Here is a 12,862-nt window from a genome sequence, read left to right as displayed (position 1 = left end):
CAAATGTTTGATTTTTACAAAGCACTACTTCCAGAATGGAATTATTTATCAGGTTTATTAAGTATGTGTTCATGAAGTTGAACTGCAGGCAGATTGATGAGAAGATATCACCCTCTAGCAATTTGAGGCGTGATGTACAAAATCACAAGCTTCAGCAGTGTTCAAATGATAGTCATCTGTTTAGCAAGCCAAAGTGAACTTAAGAAGCTTTTTATTGGTAAAGCAGTTCCTCAAATCGGTAGAACCGGGGTTCAAACTCCATCCGGGCCGTTCCTCCGTAGTGAGAATTGAGCAACCAAACCTAGGAGTGGAAGGAGCGGCCGCTCGGGTCCGGGTCGAGTAGGCGAGGAAAATCCTGTTCCACTAATATCACAACTCGAGGGGGCCTCAACCGCCATTCCGCTCGGGGCCTCCATATATCTTGAACCACCACTGGATGTGACTATCCAAATACGTGGTATCATTTTGTTCCGCAAGCCAGAAATGGACGGCATGACCTAAGATAGGAGGTCGTTAGACCGAAGAAGAAGATGTTCCTCAAATAAGCCTTAGCAAAGCATCGTTTTCTGCGCAATAATCTACAAAGGTAGTACAGGTCCAGCGTTTCGGAAGCAATTCTCCTTGACTTCGGTTCAAGACAAAAATTAAAAATTTAAAGTAAAAAATTTCACAAAAACATTATTGAAGGATACTGGAGACAAACCTTAAACTTTAAGCAAAAGAACGAAAAAAACCTATATCTCTCTCTATTAACTTTCTCTTATTCATTTAATCTACAAACAAACAAAAGTGAGTGCCTTTCCTTTCGGCCCAGAACTATTGGTCACATCAATCAACCCTTAAGACCCTTTGCTTCTTGCTTCAATTTTAACGGTTCGTGTTTCCTTTGAACTTGCAAACAAAATCAGAGCTTAAAAAAAGGGTACTTCAACAATAGTCACCCAAGGACAGACATACACACAAAACATGTACAATTTTCTGCTTAACGATTGTGCCGCCCTACAAGAAGAATGGAAAATTGTACCAAATTACTACCAAAAATCAACCCAAACACACAAAACAAACACTAACGTCAACCCGAACGCACACTTTGAGGATCGAGACTTTTTTATTTCGTGGTAGGCGTACTTTACAAGAATTAAAACCGGGGAAAAAAAACGGTGTGACGCAATTCTTCAACCAATCCCTATTTTCTTCTGGAAAAGAAAAGGATTTGTTCGCAAACATACGCACACACACACACACACACACACACACACACCCGTTTATTGTTTGATGAAAGCAGCTAATGCGCCCATCATCAGCAGAGCGCCGCACCCGCTAAACAATCCCAAACAAGGGGTTCCGACGAGACGTCGATCGAGCGAAAGGGAAACCGATTCCTTAAGCCCACTGCCGCACCCGCCCGAGGGTTAAGCCTGCTCGGAACGGCACCAGCATCAAAGGTACAGCAAAAAAAGCTCCCAAAAAAATTGTTGTCAAACAAATCGGCAATTGCATCCTGCATCCTTGCTTCGGGAACCGATTGTGGCCCCTTTTTTCCCAATTTCAATCGATCCTCGAATATTAGCACAGCACTGAAGGGTCGGCAAAAGGATTTTTTAACCTCTTCTTTTAGCGATCTCTGTAGCGGGATTTTTTTTTTTTCGTTGGGTTCTATTTGTTTGACGTAATTCCTTGCCGAATTCGTAAGGACATCGATCGTGTGTGTGTGTGCGGAAGAAAGCTTTGAAGCACACCCGAAAGGCGGAGTGCCATGATGATTGAACGGGATTAGGCTAGACGTTTCTGGCGACATTCAATCTGGACGCACACACACACACGGGCGGCACCGGTTAGAAACGATCGATCCTTTGGTGATCGGTAATTAGCAGGAAGGAAATTATAGGGTTCACTAGCAAGACGCCTCAATGTCCTGGCGCGATCCTGGTCCTGGTCCGATCCGTCAGGTCGGCGAAACAAGCGGACCGAACAAAGGATGAAACCGATTCCGATCGCTTTTTGTGAGCTAATGCTTAACCCACCGCCCAAGGATAGCGAGTGAGCGAAAGGAGCTGACGATATCCTTGTTTTAGCCGCTGCCCGCTGCTTCAAAGTGAGAATCCCCGATCGGGTGGATGTGTTACACCGCATAATTAACGAAAGCACCACCAGGATAAGGTCAAGAAATCATGTGTAATCTTTGATCTCGTTTTTTTTTTTGGAATTTTATTCGAATTCCAAAAGGCCGGGGCTCTCCAAAGGAAAAAAGGCACTAAAACTGTTCAAACAATCAACTTCGTCTCACACGTTTTTTTTTATTGGTACACTTGAAGGGTTCAAAACGAGGGGCCAACCAAAAATTAAACCCCAAAAGGTGAGCGATATTTCACGTTCCACTTCCGGTTCGGTATTAGTTCCTCAGGAACGAAAAAAAAAAGCCTCCTTACGACTTCTGACTGCCCAACACCGGTTACAAATCAACCAAAGGTTTAAGTCATAAATTCACCTGTCGTAAAGCCCTTCGGGACAGTGGTTGTTTCTGTGACCCGAAAATCAAGGAAGGGTAAAAAGGAAGCATTTTGTGCGCTGTTCCTTGGTGGGAAGGATCTTAAATTATAATTTGCCGTCCAACCGCAACCACCAACTTCAGGGTACGGAGTAAAGATAGCAAACGTATACCCTTTTCTTTCTTCTCCACGAGCGTCCCGTTTTTTTTTTCGCTATCCTTGATCGTGTTAGAGTCCTTTAGCTTTTTTGGGAATTCAACAAGGTCAGCGAAATGGTTCGGTGGAAGTTCAAAGCCTGGCTGGGAAGGTTTTTTTTTCGCCCTCCTTAAACCCTTATCTTCTTTCCAGTCTTTTAATTTCAGATAAGCAGGTTTGAATAAATTCAACGTTGGGTCGGCTGAAAGGGTCTTCCAATCCTGCAGGACCTACCTACGGCCTGCGGTTGACTTTCTTTTCGGTCAGTTTTGGGGTTTTGAAACTGGCGTTCGTTAAAGGCACGTTTTCGGTTGACCACGATAAGGATAAACCCGTTTCATTGGCGACCCTTCAAGATATTGCGACCAGGGGACTTATAACGGCCCGAACCCCCTTCGAAAGGGGTGACAAGGTAACAGAGATAAGAATCGCGAAAGGTGGAGCGAGGATTCGTAGATGAGGAGAACCAGGAGGACCAGAGACTGGAGAAATTTATTCAGTGCTTGAAGCGAAATAAAATGTCACCCTTTTATTGTAAGAGACCCTTTTCTTTTGGGCTTTCTTTGGGCTTCGTACCCGGTAATCCTGGATTCGGCTTGCTCGGCACAATGTGAGCAGGCGTAGATCAGAGATAGTAACACAAATCGATTAACTTGTACGACTCCTGTGACGTGAGCTTTTTCCAGTGGTCAAATGTTTTGGGCTGACTTCCAAACCGAACTACAGATGTAAAGCGAAAGTGAAAGGCTTCGGAGCAGAACGTTGGCTATGGCGAGAATGGAAAAGGATTAATTAGGATGTAAAAAGGTAGAGTCACTCACGAGAGCCACGTGTCTACGTGTGGTATGCTAATGGCGACAAATGGAAGACCACTTAAATGGATATTTTATGGACACCCAGGGAAAGGGTGAAAGGAATTTCTAATTGCGTTTATGTTTAATTCAAGAAACGTTCGGTCACGGTTTGAAGAGGGATCTTGTGGCACTTATTGGAACTTTTGGAAAAGCTACAGTAGGATACCGTTACCTCGAAGATAAGTTACTTAAAAAGGAGTTGTTATGCCAGATTAGCCAGAATGTCTGTAGCTATATTGTAGAACGACCACCTGATATCTCATTCATGCTCAAGTTTTATATCAGTAGGCCCTTTGGAGCAGACCCCTTAAACTCCTGGGACTAAAATCCTTGGGCTAGGCCAAATAGACTAGCTCCCTTGGAGTATGCCAATTGGACTAGACCCCTTGCTCTAACTTCCCCCTTCAAGCAAGGTCCCCTTGGACTAAACTCCTTGGACTAGGTCCCTTAAACAAGGCCCCTTTAATAAAAAAGGCCACTTGGACTAGGCTACAGGCCCCTTGGATTAGGCCCGTTGGACAAGTCCCCTGGGACAGGATGGTTTGACTAGGCTCCTTGAACTAGGTTCCTGGGACAGAGCCCCTTGGACTAGACACCTTAGACTAGGCGCCTTGAACTAGGCGTCTTGGAGTAGGCCCCTTGGACTAGGCTCATTGGACAAGGCCCCTTGTACTAGGCTCATTGGACAAGGCCCCTTGCTCTAGGCTCATTGGACAAGGCCCCTTGGACAGGGTCTCTTGGACAAAGCTTCTTGAACTAGGCTCCTTGAACTAGGCCCGTGGGACAGAGCCCCTTAGACTAGGCACCTTGGACTATGCCCCATGTACTAGGCTCCTTGGACTACGCTCCTTGAACAACACCCCTTGGAATAGGCTCCTTGCACTAGGCCCTTTCGACATGGCCCCTAGGAATATGCCCATTGGAGCAGGCCTCTTAAACTAGGTTAGATTCCTGAATGCAGACCCCTTGTACTAGGTCCCTTAGAGCAGACTTTTTGGACTAGGCCCCTAATACTAGGCTCCTTGGACTATGCCCCTTAAAATAAGTTCTTTAGACTAGCTCCCTTGGATTAGGTGCTTAGAGGTCGAATAGGCTTAGAGCAAGCCCGTTGGACTAGGCTGCTCGGACTAGGCTCCTTGAAATAGTCCCCTTAGACTACACCTAAGGGCCCCTCGCATGTCACGCAGAGCTACTTGGTACAACGCTATTTACGAGTTTCCTTAGAATCTTTTAACGCGACATATTGGATAATATATATTTGTTACTTAATATTCCAGAGTCTAACATACTCAAAGGACTCAGAGATATAACCTTTGTATGCCAACTCGCAATGCTGGTAGCTTAGGTACAATTCATATCAACTATTATGCATGAGGTTATTTTAGGCTCAAATCGAACAGCCTGTGGATTCTAGTTGAGTTATGGAAAGTAATCGTAAATATCAGTGCCACGAGATATTAGAGTAAAGGAAAATATTATATATGGTGTTAAGTTAAATATAACATGACTTGCAGTGCTTGGCCATTAGAGTTTAAGTGAAGCTTAAAATATTTTTGGTAAATTTACATGGTTTCTGGAGGTCTCCAATTTTGTGTGTCTTTAACAAAAATGAGGTATGCATCGCTTCAGGTTCTACATTCTCCTCTCATCTGACAAATCTTTTCCTTACACCCTAAGATGATTAAAGCTTCACCAGCATTGAACCAAAATCGCCAACAAATATGCCCCCAAATCCATCAAGAATCAAGCCCCATAACGCTACGAAACACACACAAAAAAGCGAAATGCCACCGATCCCACAACAAATTGAGCAGTAAAAGGGAAGCCATTTTTCGCCGATGACAATCACCATCGGCGTATTTTCGTGTTTTTTTTTCTGTTTGGAGCATCCACTTCTTCTCTAAGAGGCTACAGTGAGGACGTTCTTACATTCATTGTCTCCACCGAGGGTATGAGTGGATGGCTCTACCTATAGAAAAAAGAGATCTGAAGCATCCAATTGGCAGCACATGCAAGATGCGGCAAGCCCCGTAAAGCAATGCTTGATTCATTCGTCTAAGCCACAATCGATGAGATATTGATGTGTTTAGCGGAATTGTGCCCTGTTTTATGGACGCCATGTTTCTAGTGGAAATTCTTCACTCATGAAGCATGGCCGAAGATGAAGTAGCCAATAGGACAATAGGTTGTTGAGGTTGTGTTTCAGCAAGAAGCAAAGAACAACGCTCAATGCTCTTTTCTTCAAGCAACGCTGCAAGCTGCAAAGACGCTCTAGCGGACCACTCTTCAAATGTTCCTTATTTGATTTCATATTTTTTATTGGATCTCCTACACCACCCGGTAGGTTTCCTGAGGGGGACAAAAAATACTGAACAAACCGCACCGTGTGTGTTTGTTTGATCGAGGGCACATGGCACCAGCGTGCAACGAAAAACCGCATCGCGTAATTTAAAACGTTCCGTTTGTCTGGTGGCAATTATAAAAAGTAAACGCTCAGCGCTTAAACACACACATACTGGCTCATACTCCCCGTGGTGCATTGGTGCGTTGTTTGGTGCAGTTTGACGCTTGTCAGTTGTCCCCCGGGGGTTGGTGCATTTTCCTGGAAGAGTATGGGCGCGAGCGTGCGCGCGAAAAAAACTCAGTTTAAAATAAAAAGTAAACGCGACTCCAAATTTCATCACATGGCACGTGGAAGACGCGGACAAACGGAGGCTGCTGCTGCTGATGGCCTCCAACCGGTGTATTTACCTTGGTGTGCAGCTGTTTCCTACCAGCGCTCGTGCTGTTTTCGCTTTCATCTTTCATAACACGGAAATGGGAAAAGTAAAAACAGTGAAACTATGAATGAAAATACCGAGAGAGAGACACAAAAAAAACGTACCCAACGGAACTATGCCGGTGGTTTGGCGAGCTAATTGGAAATTAATCACGGAACCTCAATTTTGCGTCATTTTATGAATCAGTCGAAAGGCAAAGGAAGGCAGGCAACAGAGAAAAAAATGCGGAACACATAAATGCATCCTGACATCCTGACGATGCTCACCACGCTGAAATTAATACTTTTCCACTTTCAGTGTTTTTTCACTGCTTCCCCGCCATCGGAACTAGTGTAACGTCCTAAAGCAGGCTTTCCGTTGCGTATCGATCGATCCTTTCGGTAAGTAACGACTTCCTGATGTCCCGCTGGGCCTACCGATTCGAGCTTCCTTTAATCGATCGACGAAACGGAACGAAATGCCGATGTCTCCCATCGAGTCGTATGTGTGTAATTAGAAGGAGCCCACCCGTTCGAGGATCGTCCCCGAGCGTCCTTTGGGGTGTACATCGAATCCCCGCAGTTCCGAGAGGTCGAGATAATTATACGGATGGGCCCATTTAAGGATTAAAAGGCATTGGAAGATTTTCCATTTCCAAGTACGTGTATGTGTGTTTGAGTGGGTCTTAAAACCGGGTATAGGACACAAGAAATCTGTTGTGATCAATCACTTTCGGTTTTCGGTGCTTAAGCAATCGGAAGGCAAAGGGCTAATTGGTGGTTTCAAATGTGAGTGAGGAACGCTATAGAACGCTACCAGGGAGTTCTGCTGGTTGGTTATTATTAAATTAGTAGCTACTTGTAACTCAGCACGGTAGAATCAGTTACGAGAGTAATTAAATCATTCAAGTTTTGCCTCCTTGTCAAACTGAATTTAAGCCACCGATTTCCATTTCCACTTCAATGTTTCAGCATCAAACGTTTGTCATTATTTTTGAAGAAGAATTTCACGACACAGCGAGACATTGACCTTCCTTGCGACAACGTTGAATAGCAACTGTCTATCGTCATGGTAATTTACGAAGGATGGTACTTTGTTTCTGATTTGTTTAACTGTCTTCGTTTCGTTTTTACTTTTCCACCACCGTCTGAGCTAAACCAGACCACCTCCGTTGCTGTATTAGACTGTTGCCCACAACGGGTTGGCAAGTTACCAGCGTTTAGATTGGTTTAGATTGTTTGAGTACAAAGCAAGAGAGAATCATCTACTAGGTTTCGGACCTCCAACAACAAATTCTTCTATTGCAGCTGAAAAGACCTATTTTGTATTAGCAAAATACTGAGCAGCCAGAGATCCAAATTACTAAAAACTGCAGGCGATAAAGACCATTCAAAGTCCATAATACCACTGAGCATTTACAGGAATATTCTCGGATCTGTTTATTATGCGCACCCGACAACTAGCGAGGAACGCTGAGGAAGTTCTTGAGCGGATGTAAAAAAAAGCCGCAGGATAACCAAAGTGTCGACAAAGTTATTCTTGCGGCCTCAGTTAAAAACTATCAAGATGGACATTTCTGGTATCTACTACATGCTCCAGATAATTGTATATCATAAAGTCGGGCTTCTAAAAATTTAGGTACATAGCTGGAAAAGGTGCCCTAAAGACCTAACGTCGAAGACTACACAACCTGAGCAACCTGAGATCCTCTCACAACAACTTCTAGGCATTAGATAAAAATATCTTTAGTTTCAGATTAAAAATTATTAAACAATTTTGTCTACAAAATTAATAAGACTTGGTGTCGAAGCTGTGTTACACCACAACACTAAACTGAATATCCATTTCATTTATTTTCATTTTCCTCATACAGTACAACCCCCCCAAACACATATGAGTCTCCCATTCGAGCCTAACAACCCTACCAAACCCGTTGCTCCAAAACTTTCGACCCGTTCCGTCAGCCTTCGCCGTGCCATAAACACACTCCTCGGCGCTAGGCGAAACGAAACTCTTTAGTTTTACGACGACGCACCTGCCATTTTCTTGCACGGTGCCACTCAATTTCTTATGCCACTTGGTGCCCCCAATGAAACTAACAAATGTCTCATAAAACCACCCCAGAAAACCACAAAGCGCCGTCCAAGTAGCAGCCGCCGAAGTAGTGAAGCTACCGGGATTTACCTTCTCGGTCTGCCCACCGATGAAAGCGAGCTCAGATAAGGTATAAAGTTTATGATATTGATAAAATTTAACCCGACCTACCGGGGGGCGGAAATTTCGGGCAAAAGTGTCGATCTCACTACGCCCGCGCTTTTCGGACGGAAATTTATGAATATCGCTCCGTTTATCACGCGACAAAGCCGTAAAACGGACGAGATGGTGCAGGACGATTGCACGCGGGGAGCAAGGGTTAGTCTTTGGGTAGGTAGGTTGGTGGGAAAGGGAAACGGATCGCGAAACGGTTATTTACGCTCGAAACGAAACGAATGGTGACACAATTTACGGTTATGTCGCGGCTCGCTGACGGTCTCTTGTCAGTCAACCTTCCGAAATTGGACGGCTAGGTAAAAGCGATTCACCCGAGGCAGCTCCAACGCTACCAATGGAAGTGTGGGCTTTGAAGGTTCGTTCGTGCCCATTACCTTCCATTGGGAGGTTCCCTTTTGGGGAGTTTGCGTTAATTTTTTGGAACCAAGTTCTACTCCCGCTTGAGATAAGATGGGTGTAATTACCGTGTAATGGCGCTAATTAAATGTTCCTCCTACCAGGTTGTGTCCTCCGAGGGAATGCTTTTTTCGAAGTGGCAATACACACAGAGAAGGACACAAAAAGAGACAGCCAACTCACTTTTGTGACACCTTGACATGCCAGCACCGTAAATAGTCGCGGTTTCCGTGGAAACGCCAACTTGTGCGCTTATGGGCGACAATCGGTGTGACATCGGTTTCCTCTTTCCCTCATTGCTCGTTGAAGCTGAAAAAGAAAACACCCCCAAAAAAAAGGGCAAATGCGAATGAGTCTTCCCGCATGTTCTGTTGTGCGGCGAAGAAGAGGGCATCAACCCGCCGCTAACCGTTTCACACTGTCAACCATTTATATTTAATTTTGTGTAATATTTCTTACCACTCATGTTTGGCAGTTTTGGCGTCTCGTCGCTTAACTCGTCCCCCGAAAACGGCACGCAAACGATCATTCCGATCGCAAATGTAACTATTTCGCCTGTCATAACAGTGCTCGTCACTCGTTGGGCGAAAAAAAAACAACAAACAACCACTTCGTCCGCTGTCACAAACGTCAACCGCTTGGTGTGCTGAGTGCGTTTAAACGGTCCACTTCAGTGCGTCTGTCATCGCTGAAGTTTGCCTTTTAGTAGATCATTTAAATTGTTAAGACGTATGTGTGTGTTGGCCTCCCGGTGTAAAAATAAATAACCCGATGGAAAACTCTTTTCTCTGCCCCCGTTTGCTACTGGCAGTATTACGCCACGCCAACTGGGTTTGTTGAGTGGTATTTTAAATTACTCAAAACGCCAAAAACATGGTTCCCGTGACAGCTCCGTGTACCGCCTACACGGTAAAGGTAGGGGTAGAATTTGGTTGTTGTTTTTGACTGTTTTCTTCAGCACACACGCTCTACTAAATGCAAATGAGCAAATGGGATCAGAAAATAAAACCCCTTCGAACGCGAAAGGAGTAGCTCCACCTCTTTCGGGATGCTGCAACCAATCCTCGGCGGGACTTGAAGCAGATAAAAACGCGCACCCGCGAACCAGTTAAAAGTGTGTGGACTTTATTTTTCGTTCTTTTTTGCCCGCGCGTTGGCCGACAACGTGTCGACGACATTTGTGTTTGCATATTTGAAGAAATATGTTCCCGCACGGGAGGGTTTTCGTAGACCTGCCTGCCTGCCGTGCTCCTCCACTGTGTCGCGTGTCTTCAGGGGTTGCTGTGTCGCGCAAGGGGAAGATCTTTTTTTAGACGGCGTGCGTCTTTGTTGGGTTAAAAAAGAGCGGTGAATAAGTAGTCGCCAGCGATTGGGAAGCTGTAGAATAAAGGGTACTTTATGACGGAGACAATCGCGATGGTAAATCTCCTACTAATTCGGTTTCCATGTCTTTGATTTGCTCCTTTAAGGAACACTGTTGCAGTTTTATGTCTATCTTGAAGTTTTTTACTCTTTCTTGGAAAATTTCTCATATCCAACACGTTTCTTTATATTTTCATCAAGAATCTTGGAGTTTTTCGTGTTTTTTTTTTCGAGGAACTGGAACCAGTTCTTCACCATCCGATTGGTTCGTACTAAAAATAGCTCCCTACAAAAACCCCCCTCTAAGATGTCCATGTTTCGGCCCCATGTTTGGGGTTAATGGAAATGGAACACAAGCCAGTGTCCCCGAAGAGTGCATTAACTCCCGAAGAGTGCAGTCTGTCGCCGTGTTGCTTTATCTTACCGGTTTGTGGGGTGGAGAGGAGGTTTTATTTTAAGTTTTGCTTGCACTGAAACAAAAAAACCTGCCACCAAACGGTTGTAGCCCACGGTTGCAGCTACAAGCTACTACCGGCCGTCGATGAAATGTGGGATGCATTTCTCACAACCTCTACCAGGCGCGAGTTGAACGACACACCGACCATTTTATTCCCTCGATTGTTTTTTTTTTTTTGTTCGGTTGCTGCCCGATTTCCTTGAACGGGGAAAACAGCTTCTTTGGGGGATGCCTGGTTCCCTACGCCCTTACGCAGTGCGTTCTTGAGCAGTGCCTGTGCGTGACACGCACGAGGGCCCTCTTGCGAGGGGGGTTCGCCGTATGTGTGCGTATAAAAAATTGCCTTTTATTCCGATATTATGTAAATACGGTTGGCCACATATATTATTTACAGAGGCATCGGTACTACCGTTCGGCAGCAACAGCAGGGTGATGGATATTGAAATAAATACAAGCATTCCTTACCGCGGTTGTGGGTGGGAAGTTACGCCCGTGTAGATGCGCCGTCGTCACAGCATTCCAGCGTTGAAATCGGATAGAAGATGATTTCGTTTTCTTCTTCTGCCGTCCATCTTGAATCTGCTTGGGAATTCAGAATGCACGGTGGAATGTGTGTAGCAGCCGATAATTTGTAGCTGCGATGATCGTCAGCACGATAAACTCGCGCTCAAATAATCGAGCAATCAGCGATAAGTATCGTGCACACATTAGCAACGCGGCTGCATGTGATTCTTGAGGGTTGGGGTTATAATTCAATTTGTAAATCTTGGCGGTGTGTTGTGGGTTTTTCGGGCGTTCGGTGGTGGAAATTAAGTGTGCGAGATGGTGTTAATATGCTTATTATCTTGTACAATTATCTGGTTAATTTTTATTCGCAATGTCAAATAGGTTATTTGAGATAAATTTGGGTTAAGGCGCAAATCTTGATGGTTGATATAAAAATGAATATTCATTCGTTACGTTTGTTCTGGAACGTTTAGAAAATGTTGCTTTTCGCATCTGAAGCGACTTATTACGTGTATAATTTATTCTAAAGAACATATATTTATATCCTAAAAACTGCTCATGTTAGGAATGATAGGAATGAGTCTGAGACAGAAAAAAAGTTTGCAGAACGCTAATTTGGCAAACAATTTTAGTAGAATTTCAATAAGTATGTCTTATGAAAGTAAGTGACACCTTTTGTTCTATTCTCAGACTTATTATAAATGATTATCAATTCACAGTAGGTTCAAATGTTGTTTAAGTTATTTATTTGTGATAAATCCCTCACTTTGTCGAATTTTTAATAAATATTAAATCCAACAATTTTTGGTTACACCACCATAATATTAAATTGTTCTTTTTTCTGTACGAATAATATATTTTTCATTTTTTATGCTTTGGCTTCTGTGCAATATTAAAATGCAATAGCACGCTTTTAGCTGGCTAATAATATCTTAATTGTTTCTATATTAAAAATTAATGAGCTAATGGAATGGTCCGATGATAGATCTGACAACAGTGCCGGTCTTCACACGACAGGATCGAGGTTCAAGTCTCATCTGGGCCGTTCCCCCTTAGTGAGGATTATAAACTATGGGGTATCAACAAGCCTAGTAGTCTAAAACCTTAAATTAAAACTTAAATGTTCGTATTAAAGTATTGATTCATGAATCAAATGATTACATTGTAAAAAAGTTATTCGATCGATAAAAACTCTGATGATTTTAAACCATAATGTTGGGCTCATATGATGGATAAAACGGCCGGAGCGGCGCCAGTCTTCACTCGGCAATACCGGGGTTCATATCTCATCTGGACCGTCCCCCATAATGAAAACTGATTATCCAACTATGCGGTAACAATAAGTCTAGTTATCCAAAAATGGCAGCCAAGGCATAAGAGGTCGTTAGGCCTTATAGAAAGAAAAAAATAAGATGGATAACACCTTGATGCAGTTAGAATGGTTAAGAATTGTATATTTGCCAATCTGACGAGCGATTTTGACTGGTATTTGTTCAAAGATTAATAATTGCACTTGACAATAGGGCGTCAATCCGTTATAGTTAAAATTAAATAAATACATTAACAATTAAA

The 12,862-nt window shown here is 43.6% G+C and overlaps 1 protein-coding gene across 5 annotated transcripts in view; it reads right to left on the bottom strand.

The window, feature by feature from the left end:
- The window catches only part of LOC118505887, a 119,484-nt gene extending 109,844 nt beyond the window's left edge, over window positions 1-9,640 (bottom strand). For 3 of the 5 annotated variants that reach the window (XM_036042334.1, XM_036042333.1, XM_036042335.1), the window contains exons 1-2: window positions 9,424-9,640; window positions 9,148-9,273 (exon numbers count right to left, since the gene is read on the bottom strand). In XM_036042334.1, the coding sequence (XP_035898227.1) occupies window positions 9,148-9,273; window positions 9,424-9,526 (229 nt within the window). In that variant the 5' untranslated portion in view covers window positions 9,527-9,640. Of the gene's footprint in view, window positions 1-4,937; window positions 6,141-6,289; window positions 6,340-9,032; window positions 9,274-9,423 lie in introns of those variants that run through there. The other 2 variants (XR_004905464.1, XM_036042332.1) reach the window with 2 other exon arrangements.
- Between the last annotated feature and the right edge of the window lie 3,222 nt (window positions 9,641-12,862).

This window comes from Anopheles stephensi, chromosome 2, assembly GCF_013141755.1.
Source record: "Anopheles stephensi strain Indian chromosome 2, UCI_ANSTEP_V1.0, whole genome shotgun sequence".
Taxonomy (NCBI): domain Eukaryota; kingdom Metazoa; phylum Arthropoda; class Insecta; order Diptera; family Culicidae; genus Anopheles; species Anopheles stephensi.
The sequence above is the reverse complement of the archived record's forward strand: the minus strand, read 5'-3'. Positions and strand labels throughout refer to the sequence as shown.